General features: G+C 36.2%; 1 protein-coding gene across 6 annotated transcripts in view; it reads right to left on the reverse strand.

The window, feature by feature from the left end:
* STRBP (spermatid perinuclear RNA binding protein) overlaps nucleotides 1–20,785 on the reverse strand; it is a 133,937-nt gene that overhangs the window by 45,445 nt on the left and 67,707 nt on the right. For all 6 annotated transcript variants that reach the window (XR_009215919.1, XR_009215920.1, XM_058523998.1 and 3 more), the window contains exons 2-5: nucleotides 16,963–17,131; nucleotides 13,466–13,683; nucleotides 8,395–8,560; nucleotides 4,625–4,769 (exon numbers count right to left, since the gene is read on the reverse strand). Coding sequence is in view for 4 of the 6 variants with exons in the window: in XM_058523998.1 (XP_058379981.1) it covers nucleotides 4,625–4,769; nucleotides 8,395–8,560; nucleotides 13,466–13,683; nucleotides 16,963–16,965 (532 nt within the window). In the remaining 2 variants the exon portion in view is untranslated. The remainder of the gene's footprint in view (nucleotides 1–4,624; nucleotides 4,770–8,394; nucleotides 8,561–13,465; nucleotides 13,684–16,962; nucleotides 17,132–20,785) is intronic.

The raw sequence follows: 20,785 nt of genomic DNA on the forward strand, positions 1-20,785 counted from the left end.
TGAACCCAGGCTCTTCAAAGGTAAAATAATTGAGCTGGGTTATCACGAAGGCCTTGACAGTCTGTATAGCTGAGCTACTGAGTTCATGCTGACAGACTTTTCTAGCTAGCCTGAAGATATCCTGGCAGCCCCTTCTCTCAATTCCTTGAGGCTTTGTGGAGAGCAGACATTATGCTTCAAGCCACTGTCCACGCAAAACATCAGGCCACAATAATGTTAACAGGTAAATGCAGCACTCAGGTAGAACAGAGAGAGCACTAGTTTCCTCATTTACAGTAGAAATGTCACTCAGTATGACTCCTTTTCAATGCTTCAGTAGGCAGTCAGCCCCTGAAAAGATAATGGCTAAAGGTTTGCACCAAATAGTGCAGGTCTAGCCAGTGGGAAAGGCAGGAAAATAAAGCCTGCAGCATCATTATAATCCCAGCTGTGATCTCTGGACTGTGAGAATCTAATGCCTTCCACCTAGCAGGACTCACATTAGTGAACTTCTGCCAAGATGCATTAGAAATTCACACTGGCACCAATACGTGTAGAGGGACTCTTGGGCAACTTCTCTGTGAACCCCTGAAAATCTACCCCAATACTGAGGACAGAGGTTTGTCTTAGCCTCAAGAGTCTCTGTAGTTTCCCTATCCACCTGGTTTTAAATTGCATTGTAAATATAATAATTAGCTGATTTATTACCCTCATAGCAAATATACTTCTGGTTTAAAATAATAAGCACCAAAAGAAGCTGAGAGGATGTGCTGCTCAGAACAACTAAATCAGCTAAAATGCTCCTACACTCATCCTAGACAATAATGGGAGAGTGGACAGCACAGTGGACTTAGAGGAGCTGGGTAAAATGTGGGACTTCCCTCATTTATAAAACAGAAATTATCTACCTCATAGGGCTGCTGTGAGGATTAAAATAAATCATATATGAGAAAGTACTTAAACATGGTAAGTTACAAAATACCCTAACAGAGCTCAATCTTCAATATATATTGCTTGAATTCTGAGATGCCCATGGTTAATGCCTGTTCTATTTAATCAGACAATATGCTGGCTATGAAAATTTATCTAACAGACTTTTTTTTTTTGACTGCCTATTATGTATTAGGTACCATTCCAGGTGTTAAGGATAAAGGAAAAGGGTAAAGAAAAAGAGACAACTGCCCTCAATGAATCATAAGCTATTTAATAAACCAGCTCATTAGTAGCACTGCAGCAAATACAGTATACTGATTCCAATAGTACACTTCAATGGGTGTTGAAGAGTTTAACTGTGTTTAGGTTCAGTTCTTTGGACCTATCATGACCTCACTGTGAACTTAAGGCAGTTTGAATAGATGAGTTTGCGCTGTGACTCTTTTTAGTAAGCCGAGTAACTACCATTACTTACTGAGCAACTACTTTGTGCTGGGTATTGTACAGGTCATATTATACAAATTCTCTCATTTAACCTCAAACAAACTTCTAAGGTATTTATTATTCATATTTTAAATATGAAGAAACCTGTCCAAGGTCACACAGCAATAGTAACTAATGGAGTGAAGAATCAAGCACTTGGCTGCCAGGCACCAAGGTCTCTGGTTTTTCTCCTATGTCTTCTTTAGCAGGAAGCAGGCAGTAATGGGGAATGGTTATTCTACAGGGCCTTCAAGTGAAGGGTTAGAATATGCAAAGAAGACTGACAGCACAGGAGGAATCTCACCTGTGAAATGGTAAACAATGCTAGAGAGATTTAGCATGTACTCTGGCCACTGAAAATGTAAACAGTGACTTGAAACAACTAGTTGGACAGATCCACTTATGCAGAGACAGCCGCGAGAGAGAAGTCTGAGGCTCTCACCTGCCCCAGTTCTCTGGTTCTGCCTGCTCTCAATCACACTTTTTCCCTTTTTCAGATTCTACCCAAACATATGGCAAGTGAAGAGTGGGAAGAGAAAGATGTGAGGTGTATATGCATTGTGAACAGTCTGTTTTGTGGGGAGAGAAGAAGCTGAGATTCTACAGGAAAATGTTTCCTCGAAAAAAGTTACGATGCATATTCTTTTAAACTTTGAGAAACAAAATAAGTGGAGGTTTCTAAAAAGGGATGTCTCAGTTTTAGAAATTTCTGGAACCCAAATGATCTTGTGCTTTCATCCCATGCAGCTGAAAAGAACTGCTTTAAGGGGGGAAGAGCTGTCTAGAGTGAGGAAACAAGTCCTGGAGAATTGTACAGCCCAGGTCTCAAATGCTCAGTTACGCTGGATGCTCAGATTTGCCCAGGAATACGCAAAACTGCTGGCGCAGATCAAAAAGCTGTCTTGGAGGGGCCGGCCGGGTGGCACAAGCAGTTAAGTGCGCGCGCTCCGCTGTGGCACCCCGGGGTTCGCCGGTTTGGATCCTGGGCACGCACCAACACACTGCTTGGCAAGCCATGCTGTGGCGGCGTCCCATATAAAGTAGAGGAAGATGGGCACGGATGTTAGCCCAGGGCCAGTCTTCCTTGGCAAAAAAAAAAAAAAAAAAAAAAAAGGAGGATTGGCAGATGTTAGCTCAGGGCTGATCTCCTCACAAAAAAAAAAAAAACTGTCTTTGACAAAGCCCAGTTTAGACAAAAGGAGCAAATTATAAAAGATAACAAGTGAGTCAACAGGGCTGGGAGGTTAAGGACAATAGCAAAGCAACTCTTTCTGCCACTCAAAAGGAGAGGAAGTACCATGTAAAATATTAGATCCAAGTTGATTCTTTCCCTTACTTGATCCCACACTATCATGTTAACATCAGCTGATGAGATTCAGCTCATAAAGAGGTCTTCGGATCCTTAAGTAACCCAAACACCTTGAACAGAGACTATGACTCTCCTACTTGACTACAAATTCCATTCTATAAAAACAAGTCTTCTAGAAAGGGTGCAATACACTAAGAATCAGTTTTCAGCTTCTCTGAACAGAAATTAAAATTATAAAGGCAACACACTAAGCTTAAGGGTATCACCGAAAACTATGACAAAATCCCACCTAAGTACACAAAGCCACAGGAAAAAAAGACGCCTGATATTCTGTTAATACTTGCAAAGAAGTAATGGAAGAGATGCCTACAGCTACAAGCAAACATATAATTAACCTAGTCTTTGGCAACTTCAGTCTTTTTCTCATCTCTCTATATTCAAATAATTTTTTAATAATATCTATGATTATAACTATACTTAGAAATGGTTGATTTTACACTAGAGGGTCAAGTAGAACACAGCTTACCAGAATTAACAGAATTATCTTGATACTTCAGAAATCATTTTATAGTTCTACAGTTAATGGTGAACTGTAAAGCTGTTAAAAAAATTAAGCCATTTAACATTGGTTCTGCAGAGGTGTTAGAGATTACTAAATACAGAAAAAGAAAAGTATAGGCATAAACCCAATTATGGATTGAATGCACTTTAATTTTAAAATATGACTCATAAATTTGTCTACTTTATATCTGCTGGATATGGTATAGCTGATTTTAGTTACCCCAAAAAACTTTTTTTAAAAGGAGTCTATCACTTTTACTTAAAGAGATCCTATGAGTCATGTCTGCCAAAACTCGAAGTTCTAACGTCAGTGGTAAATGTGTATTTTTCTACCTTTATCATCAACTTGAAATAAATTAAGAAACTGACCAATATTTCTTACTGCACTGGTATTTCAGGTAAGGGAGTAAGCAATGGGACTTGTTGAACATCTAGTGATGAAAAAAACAGCAACAGGGAGTCCTCGAGTCCCCACTGGACCAGATAGGCTGCACTGCCGCTAAACTGTCATGACAGAGAGGTGCCAGTTGGTCAAAGGTCTGACACAGGAGAAATATCACATGACAAGTTTGTAGGGACAGAACTGAGAGGCAGAAACAAGCTAACTTGACAGGATAAAAACAACAGGAAAAGAAGCCCAGCTCCACCATTACTTCTCAAAACTGAATAGATTTCTCACTCTACTTTTATAAGGATGACATTGCCATACAGGAATTCTTTTTAACTTCAGAAGAAAGTTAGTTTAAAGCACGATTCCCACATATATCATATTCAGAATGTTAACAGGATCACAAACCTAGAAAAAAATTTACTAAAGATTATTTACTAAAAAAAAAAAATCAATCCTTCAATTTATCTCTCTTATAATATAAAATACATTTACACATGGGCAATTAGGTAAAACATAAATCTTAGAAGGTTATATAGTTATTAGAAGTCAAGAGCAATGTGCAAATGAGTAATTTGAAACAAGTGAGTATATTTGAAAACAATACTGTTTTGGACCACATTTAATCCTAGAACCAGACCTAACAGCCAAACTACACAGAATAGATTGCCTGATACCAATAACAATGCAACACTAGAAAAAGTAAAACAGAACACCAAAATAGTATAAAAATGAAAGCAGAGTTAAGACTAAATGATAAGCATAGGTTTTTGAATTAATATATTTTATATCTTGAATGTATGTATTTTTGCAAAATAAAGTGATTATGTAGAAACAAAGCTGTTTAAAATACTATGAGTAGCATAAAACACATAAAGACGGTTACTTCTTAAGTCTATAAAGCATACTTAACATAGTATTCAAGAGAGATCTTACATGAACAAAACAAAAACATATATATACACGTGTACCTCCATCCTTCTTCTCCAATTCGTCCCTAATTAGAGGGGAAGTAAGTATCACCTTCAAAGTTAGCGTGGGTTCTTTTGTATTCCGAATTATAATAGATGCCTCATCTACACACTGTTCCACTTGATATTTCTCTTCTGTGAGTTTCTGAAAGTCACCAAGATTTCAAAAACACCCAATTAATTGGAGTATAATTTCAAAAAAAAAAAAAAGGAATGATTGCCCCTTAGTTTTCATATGTTATTAACTATTAGTATTACTGTGCCAAAAGAGTAAATAAAGTCTTTAACTAGTTCTTTAGTTTAGGGATAACATTCCTCTCTCCTCCCAACTTACCAGTAAACCCTTTTTCTCCATCCCTCAAAAGGCAACCCACAATGTCAACCATCTATATAATTATTAAGCAATATTTAAAACTATTCTTTCTATTATTTGAAAGTAAAATACCAACAGCATTATTATGTGATAAAGGGTTAATTACTGTTCTTGAAATTACTACAGAGAACTATTATAGAATAATAAATCGCTGAGAATAGCTCTCTAGACCAATACCTTTTTTGATAAGACATCCTAAACAGGAACTCCTACTTGCTGAGGATTTAAAAATATAAAATTATGTAGATTTTTATGTAAGATTATATAGATTTTTAAAGAGAAACAAGTAAGAAATAATGAAAAAGGATCTCTGCACAGTCACTCACCAACGAAAAAATTAGTGTAACAGGTAACTTCCCTTTTCTAACAACAGGTCTCAGAGATCATTCCAGAGAGGCCTATCATTATGGGACATCACAGGGAAACAAACGTTGCCTCTTTTAACATACAATTATATACACATAATTTAAGGGCCTTCCACAAAACAATCACCAATTAGAATCATATATTAAGTTATATTTAATATATTATTATACCTTAAATATATAGTTTAATAAGTTACACAGGGCCTTTCTTGGTGATGCAATTTTGTGTCTATTACCTAACATAAATAGCTGAATGGAAATACTACTGGGTCTCTACTCAACAATGTGCATTAAAAGAGCTCAAAGCCATTTACATAAAAATAGCATTTTATCATTAAACATTCCAAAAAAGATAGAAAACAGAAAACTCATTATCCTAATTTTGAATAGAAGAATCCAAGGAAGGGAAAGGTCACACAGTGACTGGAAAAACCAGAACCAGAATATAGAGAAAAAGCAGAAAACTGCTCACATTCATTTTGCCACTATAAGAACACTAAAGATGTCCATCACACAATGAGTCAAAGTAAATTTTTCAATTACGCATGCAGATCACCATAAAACACATCCAAAGTAATAAACATATGGCATGAGTTTGGGGCTAGACTAATTATAAGTGATTTCTCATTTTAGTCATCCTTCTCCTTCCTTGCTCAAGGAAGTTCTAAAATCACCCTAGAAAAGAGTACATAGAGAACAGGTATGGTACAACCTCAACTAATTAAGGTACTTAGATAATTGAAAGATTTGCTGTGGTAAGTGGTCAGGAAAAAGATTTTTAATTCATAAGAAAATAAGATCATATCATATTAGAGATTGGTCTTCCACACAAACACCAAGTAAACAAGCGGGAGGCAGAAAGTAAAGGTAGAAATCACACTTAAAATGATTTTCTGAAATATTATTAGTAATAATAATAATAATGTTTGTGTGCTTGTCTGTATATATGCTCATATATGTGTGTGTACATGTATACAATTTAATTTGAGATGGGTGTACAATTACATCCCCATTTTATTTGAGTACCTTTACCCAAATACCTATAGTAATGGATCTAACCACCACACAAAGCAGTTGGTCTCACTGCTGGATAACTCTATTGGCTATACTAAATTGAAATATGTTTCTCATAATGTCCACCATTGGTCTTAGAGTTCAGGCCTCTTTTATCTTCTCCAAGAAGCCCTACAAAGACCTAAAGATACTTGTGTCTTTTTTAGTCTTCTCTAGCCTAAAAAGCCACAGTCTATTCAAATTTGAAATGGTTTACACAGCCTGAACTCTCCCCTGGGTCCCTCCCTTGAATACTTCCTAGCTCGACAAGAACATTTTAAAACTGTGATGCCCAGAAATAAAGACCCTCACTCAGGAGAGAAAAAAATGCAGTTCACACAGTTGTGATCCACACAGAAGCAGCTCTATTAACGCAGACTGAAGCTTGGCCCAATCTCCTGTATCTTTAATACTGGAGAAATGTGATCGATTCTCAGAATAAGAACTTCGATTTATTATAGCACTGGTTCTCAACCCTTTTTCCACCCTGACACACCTGAGGAATATGACCACTCTCATAAGAAACAGGACTCACTAAAAGGAACAGAAAGGGGTATAAGATGGTTGAAAAAGCCTCTAATATGTCCAACCCTTTGATTATTATTTTATTATAGATTTAAGAGTGAAAATGTTCAACTATAATAAAAGCAGAAATACACATCAGATTTTAAAACAATATAAAAAATAATGGAAACAAGAGGAATTTTATTAACATTCTAATAACAAAAAGTATAGTTAGCCAGAAACCCGTTACTGAGCTTTCCGTTTCTTAAAAATTTACTGTACTCCATGTAGCTTACCACTTTCCCTCCCCAAATCACAAAAAGATTTAAAATAAATTTTTTAAAAGAAATAAATTTAACCCTATGAAAGACTAAAAACATTTCTTCATCAAAATTGAAAATGGAAAAGCCAAATATGTTTGTTCAGTCACTTAGAAAACCGTATGTTAAGATTTAAGGCAGAGGATAAAATAAAATAGTGCTCCAAAAATTAATATAGGGGAATGTGTCAACAAGTAACACAAATTTGAGCGTCAAGAATAGTAAATGAAAAAATCAGGAAGATGGTTTGGAAGATCAGCTGATGAATAGGAAAGAAAATGATCCAGTAACAAAGCTAATAAAAACAAATTTACAATTCATATTACTACTTGGCAGGGGGAGCCTTTTTAGAGGAAATACAAATAAAAGAAACCAATAAAAGAAAAGAGAGCATTCAACAACTCAAAGTTTGGACCTTGTCGGTTGATAACTATGTGATGTGGATATAAGGACTAACTAATTTGAAATCATCAAAAAGCTATAAACTAATTATACCACAGATAACACATTTGAAACTGAAAGAGGATCATAGCTTCCCCATTAGTGATGCAACTGGCCCTCGGAGCAGGCTGGCAGAGCAGGTCCTAGGGAGACCACAACCCCAGACTAACCAGTTGCCTTCAGCCCGGAGGATCTTTCAGCAGCATCCTCCAGGAAGCATGCTAACATTAAAATTTTCTAAAGGCATCCCAATGTGAAAAAGGTTTGGAAATAAGGAATTAATAGTGACTTTCCATTAACAGAATGAATGGGTGACTATTAAATTAACTGAGTCTTCAATTTTAAAAGTTATCATCTATGAAAGTCTCCAGTTGTCTAGGCTCTTTGATCTTTCAGTTGTTTTCTGCATTACACCATCCCTTCCAAGAGTTTTATAATGCTGAAAGACCTAGTCTAGAAAACATGAAGACTCGCAGCAAGACACACCTGAAAAACTTAAGACTGTACCTTAATAGCCATCTTAATTTGGTAAATATATCCTGAGTATTAATCACCAGAAGTTTACATGTAATGGATGAGTCACTGATGCAGAGAAGTGGTATTCCTTCTGTCTGTACCTACCCTTTACTATTACCAATTTCTTGCTATTGAATTCATCGAGATCACTATCTATTTTCACAAATTCTCCTAGAGGTGTAATTAAACTGTACTCACCTGAATCTGAATAGGAAGATTATCTTTGACTGTATTTAACAGGGTCTCTGTGGGTTTGTCTTTGCACATTAAAACCAGCTCCAAGTCCATATCATCTTTAATCAGCAAGCCTTTTGCAACCAGGCCAATCCTCATTACACCACACAATGTCCGACCACCTTGATCCCTAAAAATAAAAGTCTGAATGATTACTTTTACAACCTATTTCCCAAACTATAACTTGATCATCACTTGGCTTCCTGGATATCCATATGAATTGATAAGGGAGTATGCAAATCCAGATATCCAAAATTAAGTCTCAAATTTAAGGCTCATAAAGTATCTATCTTCCCCAAGGAATCAATAGAGAGCATATTTCAGACTATAGATCTTTTAATTCTTTATTATACGTCTTTATTGCTTAGGAAAATCCAAAAATATTGTATCCTCAAACATTTTTTCAAATTTTTTACAACTTCCTCCTATTACCTTCTTCTTAGTCATTAAAGAATTTGTGAGAAACATATACCACGTATACTGAGAAAGAGCACCAGGGGAGAAATATAAAAGACCTGGACTCCACACCTAGTGGTGCCTGCTGGCTCAGTATCCATAACTGTAAAACAGCTATCGGCTAGATGAGCCTTAGCTCATCCCTTCTAGCTGTACCATTCTAGGAATCCACAAAAGTTTATGGAGAAAGCAGAATAATGTGATAAAAGTAAAGAGCTAAGGAAAGAAGGAAGTGACCAAGATAATCTGCTAGTATATGCATTCCAAACCCAGTAGCAGCTGAAAGAACAAACAAAGAACATCAAATCATGAATGGTGCATAACAACAGTGTTAACGTCTATCCTTGTTTTTAACACTGTAAGTTTCTTATTGGTTCATTTCCCTTAACCACAAGTGAAAAATGTAACTAAGCTTAGCAGTCATTAAACAAGTAAGCAAGTGTTTGAGTACGAAAAACATACTAAAGGAAACCTAATCCCTCCTGCTCCTGAGACTCACACTGCAGTAAAGCAGTAACCTGCTTAAAAGGGGAAGAGAAAGGAACATCTGAGAACAAACTGCAAACCACAAATTCTCATTTAAACCTCACAACAAGCCTACATTTGAAAGACAAAGAATGTAAATCTCACAAAAGCTAATTAATTGTTCGAGTTCACAGAGAGAGTAAAATGGCAAAGCCTGGATTCAGACTCAAGTTGGTTTGACCGTTAACACTCAGGTTCTTTACATCATTATGGTTGTAAAGAACATCTTCCCAAGTTCAGAAGAAGGAGAGGTCAAAATCAGAGAGGTCAGGGCCGGCCCCGTGGCTTAGCGGTTAAGTGCACGTGCTCCGCCACTGGTGGCCCGGGTCCGGATCCTGGGCGCGCACCGAGGCACCGCTTCTCCGGCCATGCTGAGGCCACATCCCACATACAGCAACTAGAGGGATGTGCAACTATGACATACAACTGTCTACTGGGGCTTTGAGGAAAACAAAAAAAGTAGGAGGATTGGCAATAGATGTTAGCTCAGAGCCGGTCTTCCTCAGCAAAAAGAGGAGGATTAGCATGGATGTCAGCTCAGGGCTGATCTTCCTCACCAAAAAAAAAAAAAAAAAAAAAAGTCAGAGAGGTCAAGCAAGGCAACCTGAAAGTCTGACTTCAGCAGTCTTGATTTGGTTAGACAGAAAAGAGGTCATTCTAGGCAGAGGCAAAGAATCAGCAAAGTTGGGCAAAAGTCAGCAGAGTGGAGAATGAACAACTAGAGAAAAGAGAAAGGAAAGAAACAAATGGTGGCAGGGAAAACAAGACAAAAAGTTATAAATAATCCAGCCACTGGTTCAGTGCTTGGCACACCTTGGAGATTCAATAAACATTAAATCAATGAAAAACTATAAGGGTGGTACAAATATAGAAAGAAATAAAAAGGATTTTAAAGCAAATGACCCAAGTGTAGGGAATTATTTAATATTAAGAACCGAGTCAGTTCATCTTTGATTCTTTCTTCTTCTGTATCTCTGTCCTCTCATCTTCTCATTCGCCCAAATCTAACAGTAGTTTATGAATTCCTTCTCCATAATCACTCTCAAACCACTGCCTTCAAACTAGTTTCTTTTCAGGCTCTTATTACCTCTCATCTATTCTTCATTCAATAATCTCCTCTTCATTGGCATTACTGACTAACCTCTGCCATCTCCCATCTACTGTATACAATATACTGCAACCAGAATAATCTTACAAAAGCACCACATGGATGGCACTCTGTGTATTACTTTCCTGGTGTCCCACTGAACACTTAGACACTTAGCATAGTGGGAGGCAATTTAGGAGACAGCATGACTTCCTGGTTCGAATCCTCACTCTGCCACTTGCTGTGTGACTCTGGACAAATTACAAAGTACTTTACTCGTTCGAGCCTACTTTCTCACTTGTAAAAAAGGAATAATACCTTCCTCACAGAATGGTACTGAGAATATCATTTAATTTAATGTAAGTTATGAACTGAGCCCAGAGTCTGGGATATATTAACAGCTCAATAAATGACAGCTATTATTCCTTAAGCAGTCCCTATATGTTCTCACACCTAGATCTTTGCTGTGATTTTTTTTTTCCACTTTCACTGCCTGCCAAAACCCTACCCATCCTCTGAGCCTAGTGCAAATGCTACCTCCTTCATGAAGTTTTTTCTGATCCCCAGAACCAGCATATAATCTCTCCCTGCTCTATACTTTCACATTTTAGTCATGGAAAATTGAAGCAAAGACACTAAGAAAATTGGATCTGGAGTCCAACAGACTTGAATATGAATCCTGGCTCCACCACACACGCTCATTCAGTGACCTTCAGCGAATTAAAGTTTGTTAATGATTCTGAGTCACTCTATTTTCATAGGCAAATCTGAAGCAACAGAAATTTCATAAGTAAAATGGAGGTGGAGTTGGGCTAGGAGGACAGTAGGAGAGACTAGTAGGTTTGTTGTAAGGTAATCTGAAAAATAATCTGGTACAGTAATGGGCACTCAATATACGGTAGCTATTATTAACTAGCTCATATTATTAGCTCATTTACTAAATTCTATATCATAATTAAGATATGGTTTTATCCTGTAGAACTTAGTTTTATCATGTAGAAGACAGCACGACTAAGTAGAGAAACTAAGTCCTAATTCAGTCCTGAATTGGAATAATGAATTTGAATATAGGAGGTATTACAAAGCAAGCGACCCAAATACAGGGAATTACTTAAAATTAAGAACAGAGTCCTAATACTCCTAATAATACAACCAGTGGAACCTTGTGCAATTTATTTGACTTTTGAGCCAGTTGGTAAAAAGATAAATAAACGCACAGGTAAAAGCTGCCTGACAGTGCCTGGCATTAGAAGGTACTTAATAAATATAAGCTAGCCCTCACCTGTCTTTGTGCCCTTTGTAGGACTTAGCACATACATCAAGAGCACAATATGTGTCTCTTACCAGAACACAGCTCTGTTCTTGGAAGCTGTGTCTGCCTCGGGTTTATAAAATAAAGACACAATCATTCTGTACTCCTTGAGTTCCACTACAGGGGAAGAATCAGACAAGTGCTTAAGCTGGGACTGTACCACAAAATGGAAAGACTATGGAGACAACGAAGAGCATCCACACATAGAGCTATATTTAAAAATCCAAATGAAAGTGTGGAGCACATTATCTTCTAAAAACCTTTAAAGCACAGTGACCTGAGCCAGTTAAGCAAAAGTCTGCAGGAGTACTTTCCACAAGTCTGCCAGCCTTGAGAACAAACAACAGAAGATGTATTAAAAAGGTCTGAACCCCACTTAAAAATGGTTAAAATGGCAAATTTCATGTTAAATATATTTTACCACAATAAAAAAAAGTTTTAAAAGGGGTATGAACACAAATAAAATAAAAACAAACACGGAGTGCATGACTATTTAACTTGCACTGGGAGTGGGATATATAGAGCTAGATTACTGGATAATATTACTAATTAACATGAACCCCCAAATTTGACAGTATCTTTTCCAAGCTATCTTATGTGAGAAAAACTCAATTACCGCCAAGAACCTTCAAGCTGACAAATCTACAATACAATGTATATATTACCTGTAAATAGTTAACAAAGTCAAGGAATTATGTCCTTCAGCTGAAAACTAATACTGATTATCTTTCATCTGCAGATGAAAATGTTATGCTATCTTTCGGTGAAGAAAATCAATTTAGCAATACTTTCCTACTATTCTTTATCTACTTATCACATTGATTTAGAATTGACAGCTGCAGAAAAAATTCTGTAACCCCTATTCCCAATTTACAAGTTGTAGCCAAAGTAACGTCCTAATTCTACTAATACAGTACAGTCAAATGAGCTTCGTCTTTCAAAGTAAATCATATACTTATTCCAATCATAGTGACATTGCTCAAAACAGTAACTCTAAGCTTAGCATGGCATAAAAAGTTTCATGATCTGACTCCGGTTATCATTCAGCTTCATCTCACTAATCTCTTACTACTGTTGCAGCACTGAGAATACTCTGCTCTAACTGTTGAAGACTCTGGCTCCCATTAGGCCTTCATTCACTCCACAAATATCCAATGAGCATTTATTACATGCAAGACACTGCTGGATCCTGGGAATCAATAAAGTAGATACAGTAAAAAATACCTTTAGAATACATTTTCCTGCACTCTTTCTTCTACATCAGGATTTTAAAATACCTGACAAAAATGACATTTTATGATTTCCCCAGAGACCAAAAACACTACTATTTATTTCCAAATTTAGGAGGTTAAACCAACAAATAAAAAAGATGACGTATCATAACCTCCAAAAGAGAATATTTTAAAGGACTTGGTGCACTCTCAAAAGATATCCTGAACAGGTCCATCTTCTTTTTCTAGTCTAATCATTATTCCCTTTTGCTTTCCTTTCAAAATTAACTCAGAAAAATTCCACAAACATTTACTTCCCTGTTTACAGTCATATAAATGAGAAAACCCACAGAACATCATACTCCAAACAAAATCCAGTGGGATGGGACCCTGGGCTTTTCTGAGGACTATAGTAAAGTGCCACAAAGGTCAGGCCATACTCACTTGGAATAAGTGTCTACGGCCTCATCCTTCACTTCTGTCTCGCCCTCTGTTTTTGTGCCTTTATTTGTTTCATCCAGCCAATCTGAGACATGTTTAAGAGCACATTCAACAGTAGACACCATATTCTGAACAGCTTCAAGTTCCTCCGGAGATGGATAGATTGTTGAATGTTTCACCATAACATGGCGATCATCATTGGCAAAAGATCTAATAGATCTCTGTCAGAAGGAGAAAGAAAATAATTACTTCAATAAAAGAAATGTTACCTGAAAAGGATGACATACAAATATATTTATGTCAGGTCACAGCATTAATTGTTAAACCATTGTGAAATAGTTAAGGTTGAGAAAATAAAAAACTGCTCAGGAATAGGAAGTAAAACTCCATTCTATTGAACTCTACACCAGAAAATTAGAGATTTTTCATTCATGTTTTGGTAAGGGTCACCCAGTCACACTCCATATTACGTATATGCTACCTTTTAGCTGAATCTGTGTGTTTTGAACACCACTTCAAAAAAGGTCACCCATATCACCCATCATCTGTGAAAAACAGATACTTCCCAGCTTTGAGGCAGTATCTAGAAATGCATGATGGTGACTCATGATACCCAGTCACTACTTTCCAAACTGCTAGAGACTTTTACACATTGAAAAATTGAGATTTCATAATACAGTAATAATACAAAATACAAAGTTATGTGTGAACACTATAGAAAAACTATGGATCACATTAGAATGTTGTTTACTATTTGGCATCAAACTTTTGGTGTAAGGCTTTAGTTTTTAAAATAGATTAGTAGGAGACATTCCAGATTCCAGAATGCGGAAAATACACATTGCAAAAGAATCAACTTCCCAAACTAATTTACAAATGTATTACGTTCTCAATCAAAATCTCCTCAGGATAGATTTACTTAATACTCAACAAAAAACTAAACAAAAATAATTTTAAAGCTCACTTGGGGAAAAAAAAAATCAGTGAGTATCAAGAAATATTCTACTAAGAGGGATGGGTGGTACCATTATACTAAAACAAAATATCAAAAATTTAAAAAGCAATAATTAAAATGACATGCTGGCCCAGAAATCAGTAGAGCAGATTAGAGCCTAGAAATAGAATGAATTTCATGAAAATTTAATAGAGTAGATCCTTCACACTTATGAGTCACACATCCAAAAACCTTTGAATATTTCCAAATGTACAAATACCATGAAGACACTTGTACCAGTACACAACAAAATGAACAAGGACAACTTGGTGAGTTTCCATAAAGTACAAATAAAGTATTCCATTTAAAGGGTGGCTACAGTCTCTTTACTTACATGAAATTATGTACTAGTAGATGGTATTTTGTTTTAAAGTCTTTATCACAAAATAAAATATGTGCAATTCTTTTACCAGTCTTGTCTCTTTTGTTCAAAAATGAATGTTTAAAAATCATATTAATTTGGATTTTAGTAAATTAATACTACAGTATCATTGTCCCCTATAAAAGGAAGCAGAAAAAAGGTTAAATAGGGATTTTCTTTGTCATTTAGTTTTATGGTGAGTGACTAAGTGTCATGCGCCGAATAATGATGTTTCAGTTAACGAGGGACCACATAACAGTGGTCCCATAAGCCTAGGCGTGTAGTAGGCTATATCATCTAGGTGTGTAGTAGGCTATATCACCTAGGTTTATATAAGTACACTCTATGATGCAGACACAACAACAAAATCACCTAACGATGCACATCTCAGAAAGTATCCTTGTCGTTAAGAAACACATGACTGTACTCAGTTAGTCATGTGCCACATAACAAATGACATTTCAGTCAATGACTGGACCACATATACGACTGTGGTCCCATATGATTAGTACCATATAGCCTAGGTGTATAGTAGGCTATACCATCTAGGTTTGTTTAAGTACACTCTATGATGTCTGCACAACAAAATAGCCTTATAACACATTTCTCAGAACATATCCCTGTTAAGTAACATATAACTGTATTAAAAAATTAAATTAGAAGAACTATGCAGAAACAGAAAGTTCTCATTCAAATTTGAGATCTAAGGGAGAGCAAAAGGGGGTAGAGTGGCACATGCGTATGGTGATGGATGGCAACTAGACTTTTGGTGTTGAACACAACAGTCTACACAGAAATCAAAATATGATGTACACCTGAAATTTCTATAATATTATAAACCAATGTGACCTCGATCAAAATAAATAAATAAATAAATAAATAAATAAATAAATAAATAAATAAATAAATAAGCAAAGTCAAAAAAATCCCTGAGATCTAAGAAGCAAAGCAATAGAAGAAATTGGAAAACACCTACCAACCAATTAAACTACATAAAAAAATTTCTACACTAGAAAATCGAAGCTAAATTTAAAATGAATAAAATAGGAAAGGAATTTTCATCAAGTATGACAAATTAATATATATGAAGCATTTCTTTAAGTTGTAAGAACATCAAGACTATAATACATAAAGGAGTTGAAGAGGCAAATAATTCATATGGGAGGAAACACAAGTCACATTGTCGTTTTTTTACATCTCACCATAAAACTAAATAACAGAGAAAATCCCAAGTTAACATTTTTTCCCCGCCATCCAGAACTAAAATATTAGAATTTCTTCTCTAAAGAGCAAGTCAACTAAGTTATAATCCCCAGAACAAATTTTTTAGAAATCGAACACTTAAAGAAACATCATCAAACTTGCTAAACAACATATTTCAAACATACTGATGATTAATATTTTTGTGCTTTTTCTCCCACTTATAACATCTTTTTTAAGCTTTTTCTCACTTATACTTAGGAAAAAAATTCACACAACATCCTCCAGAACCAATAGGGGGAAAAAGTTCAGCACATTTTACCAATTAAAAAACTAAGCACCAGAGGTTATGACCTCATCTAATATTTCAAATTCAATTTAAGTATGAACTTTCCACAAAAAGCAAGGTTTCCTTGATATTCAGTTCCATGACCCCAATATACCCAACACTTGACCCTATTATTTTAAAAGCATGTGGAAAAAAGCTGGCCTTTTGAGTTAAATACGCACACATTTTATAAACTTCTACACCATTCATATCACTAATTAACAGATTGGTTCAGGATTTTTAATTTCCATAGGAAAAAACTGAAATTCGGGTAGTACAGAAAAATTACATAATTCCAAGCTCAAGTTCACCTTAGCCATCTGTATCAGTTTGCTAACGCCAGTTTTATTAGAAAATATTATTTATGAGTATTCTCTCCTTTGTATTTAATAATTTATGGCCTGCAGGCTCATGGGGCTCCATCTTGTGGTTTAAAGGGCTCGTAATAAATCTGAACTCATTTGCTTTGCTTCAATAGCAGAGTGCCATCTTCATCTGATACACTAGAACCAAAAATCAACACCATTGTTTTTCACCTGCCCTCATTGTTAACACTTCCAATTTTAAACTATTGGAATCTTTTTAACTAAATTAAGGAAACGTAAATAATAACCTACCATGGTTTTCTATGGTGTTTTAGTTTCTTTTTCCGATCCTTTCCCCTCTTTCTTGTTGTCTTCACTAGACACTGTTTTGTGTGGCAGTACCTCCTCATAAGCCTGAGTCCCCTGACAGCTCAGAGTAAATACCGTAAGGATGTTTGAAGACCTGTTCTCCAGAATACACCTGGCAAGAGAAAAAGAAAAATAACTTTTCAAAAATTCTTACTTATGATTAGCTTCATATCTGACTGTGGAACCCCTAAATATGTTATTGAATAAAAAGAAACAATCTCTATAGAGGAAAATTACCTCATTTCAAACAAAAAACTACTGTAACCTTTGAAGGCCTGGGCCCGAGAGCCTATGTGATATGGCGAGAAAAGTAACCCTCCTGGTAGACACAATGCAGCAGCCGACTGACTTGCACTCAGTGAGATAAATATATTAACAGACACAGATTCAATAGAAAATACCACCTGAAAAAATAATACTACCATTGTGGCAACAATGTTGCAATTAACCGTGAAATATTCCTTTGGAAATTGACATTAGTCAGACCTATTCGAAAAGTAGATAAGACACATGAAAATATAGCACCACAGCTGACTGTAACCATGAGGCTTTTCCATTTGATACTGCCATCAGACAACGTTTCTTCTTTAATCATTTTTAGGCCTAAAATTCAGAATGCTTTTTTGGCTCTGTTCTCCTAACTCCCAAGAGACCCTACATCCCCCTCAACCTATAGGTACTGTTGTTATGTCAGACTCCTGAATATTTACTAGATCCTGACTTCATTACCCATGGATGACTCTGGCCAGAATCCCACTGTATATTTCTGCCCAGAGGCCTAATCACTATTTTATTATACCTTTGTTCCACCTTTATGAGATTTTATTCCAGATAGGTAAAAGTAAACTCTTCTGAGCATTGATGAAATCCTTATATATTCTAAGTCCAGCTGTCAAAAAACAAAACAAAACAAAAAAACCAACTAGAGAGTGACCATCAAAATAGAGCATATGCAGGCCCAGCCTGGTGGCATGGCGGTTAAGATCCTACACTCCGCTTTGGCGGCCCGGGATTTGTGGGTTCGGATCCCGAGCATAGACAGAAGTACTGACTGTCAAGCCACGCTGCAGCGGCGTCCCATATAAAGCAGAGCAAGATGGGCACAGATGTTAGCCCAGGACCAATCCTCCTCAGCAAGAGAGAGGAGGATTGACAACAGATGTTAGCTCAGGGCTAATCTTCCTCAAAAAAAATAAATAAAATAGAACACATGCTTTAACTATGTGGATCAGGAATAATTTACATACCACCGAGTATATAAACTCACAAACAGCTTCCTTTAAATTAAATTTCCTTTAAATAAGGAAATCTCCTTATAAGACTACTGTCTATAACAGTTTCCTAATACTATCAGTTGCTATCCTAAAGAAAGAAAATCTTTTTTTGAACTTTTGGGACGAGGAAAGTTACAGGTGTGATATTTAACTCTCCCCAATACTGCAAATGAAAAAGCAGACCTATGATTCCAGTCAAATGATACTCAGCTGTGACCTACATGCAAAACTATTCATATCCTGTAACCAACTTCCCTGACTCTGATTTACAAAATCCACCTGAAATAAGCCAATGAAGCTCAATTTTAATCAATCATAAAAATGATTATGTAACTGAACTAATAAATGGAACTTATTTTGATTATTACAAATATCACATCAAGGTAAGGAAAGAACACACACATGCTGCAATTCATGGAGTCCTTTTATACAATAAAGTTAAGAAACAAACTAACACATGATCCCATGGTAAGAGACATCTCAAAGATCCTCTTGTCACTAAAATCATACCTCCCGTATAAAGATAGCACTACACAACTTTAGAGTCTAGGGAATTTTCCATTCCCAACCTTACTCCATTCTAGGGGATTCAATCATACAGTACTTAGCTGTGAATCCAGCAGCCAAGACAGATTGCTATGTGTTCAGTTAAGAACTGAAAACAAAATCCACAAACTTCTCTGTCAAAAGATAAAACCAATAAAACAACCATATTAAAAAAGTAGACTGAAAGCAGAGAAGTGGGAAGAACGTTAAGAAAAAGCTGATGTAGTGGGGAGATTGTGGATCACCAATATAAAAGTATAGCACTCGAGTCATTTGGCATAGAGAGTAACCAACCTACGCATACATCAAGAAGCTCTGGGAACTTCAAGGTATTATAGCATAATGCAATAATTCATGATAAAAGCAGTGTATCTCAGAATCATATTCTGTTGGTGCTGTAAAAGGAACTTAGAAATTATCTGGCCCAACTCCATTCACCCTTCAGTTTATAAATGAACTACAATCAGAGATATTAAGATCACACAACTAATCAGAGACAAGGCCAGGTCCAGAACCTAAATTGCAGTCCAATGCTTATTCCCTGCTGTATCCATCTGACTGAAAAAAAAAAAAAGATAAATTGTATTTGGCATACTTAAGCAGATAGGGAGAAACTACAACACATTCTTAAAGAATTTCTCTTTTTAAAAAATGGTTAACGTAGTGGATAAAATTCAGGCCTTGAAATAAAAACAACTCAACTTTGCCATTTAACAGCTATGTGACCTTAAAAAGCTAGATGACTGAGAAAATTCTTTGGGTCTCAGTTTCCTATATCTATAAAATGAGAAAATATTCCACTCCTAATTAATATTTAACATACATGGGGACCAGCCCAGTGGCTAGTGGTTAAGTACACGCACTCCGCTGCTGGTGGCCCGGGTTTGGATCCCGGGCGTGCACTGAAGCACCGTTTTGTCAGACCACGCTGTGGTGGTGTCCCATATAAAGTGGAGGAAGATAGGCACAGATGTTAGCCCAGGGCCAGTCTGCCTCAGCAAAAAGAGGAGGATTGGCATGGATGTTAGCTCAGGGCTGATCTTCCTCACATAAAAAAAAATAATAATAACATATATGGAACTCAGATTCTGTACCAGGCATTCTGTTCTAGGAGCTTTTCATACATTAATTCATTTAATCCTCACAACAATCTCAATTACTGTCTCCATTTAACACATAAGGAAACTAGAGCACAAAGAGGCAATATAACCTAACTAAAATCACAAAGCAAAAGTACACAGTAGAGCCAAGATTCAAACACAGACAATCTCTTTCAATAATATTTTCACTCTAAAGGCACTCACACTTACATTAGGGGATAAACTTTAACTGTTTCAAAAAATATGTCTATGTGAATCACGAAGGCTGTACAGCACACAGGCTTTGGAGTCAGACAGGCCTAGATTCAAGTACCAGCTTTCCCACTTCACTTCTCTGAGCCAGAGCTTTCTCATCTGTGCAATCCGGTGAACAGTAGCTACTTCAAACTAAATGAGACAGGTTAAAAAAATACCTAAAACCTATAAAAATCAGTTGCATTTCTGTACGCTAATAACGAACTAACAGAAAGAGAGCTCAAAATGATAATACTGTTTATAATTGCATCAAAAAGAATAAAATATCTAGGAATAAATCTCACCAAGGAAGTGAAAGACCTACACAATGAAAACTATCAGACATTATTGAAAGAAATCAATGACATAAAGAAATGGAAAGATATCCCATGCACATAGATTGGAAGAATAAACATAGTTAAAATGTCCATATTACCTAAAGCAATCTACAGATTCAACGCAATTCCAATCAGAATCCCAATGACATTCTTCACGGAAATAGAAAAAAGAATACTAAAATTCATTTGGGGCAACAAAAGACCCCGAATCGCTAAAGCAATCCTAAGAAAAAAAGAACAAAGCTGGAGGCATCACAATCCTTGACTTCAAAAC

Source organism: Diceros bicornis, chromosome 28 (genome assembly GCF_020826845.1).
Source record: "Diceros bicornis minor isolate mBicDic1 chromosome 28, mDicBic1.mat.cur, whole genome shotgun sequence".
Lineage (NCBI taxonomy): Eukaryota > Metazoa > Chordata > Mammalia > Perissodactyla > Rhinocerotidae > Diceros > Diceros bicornis.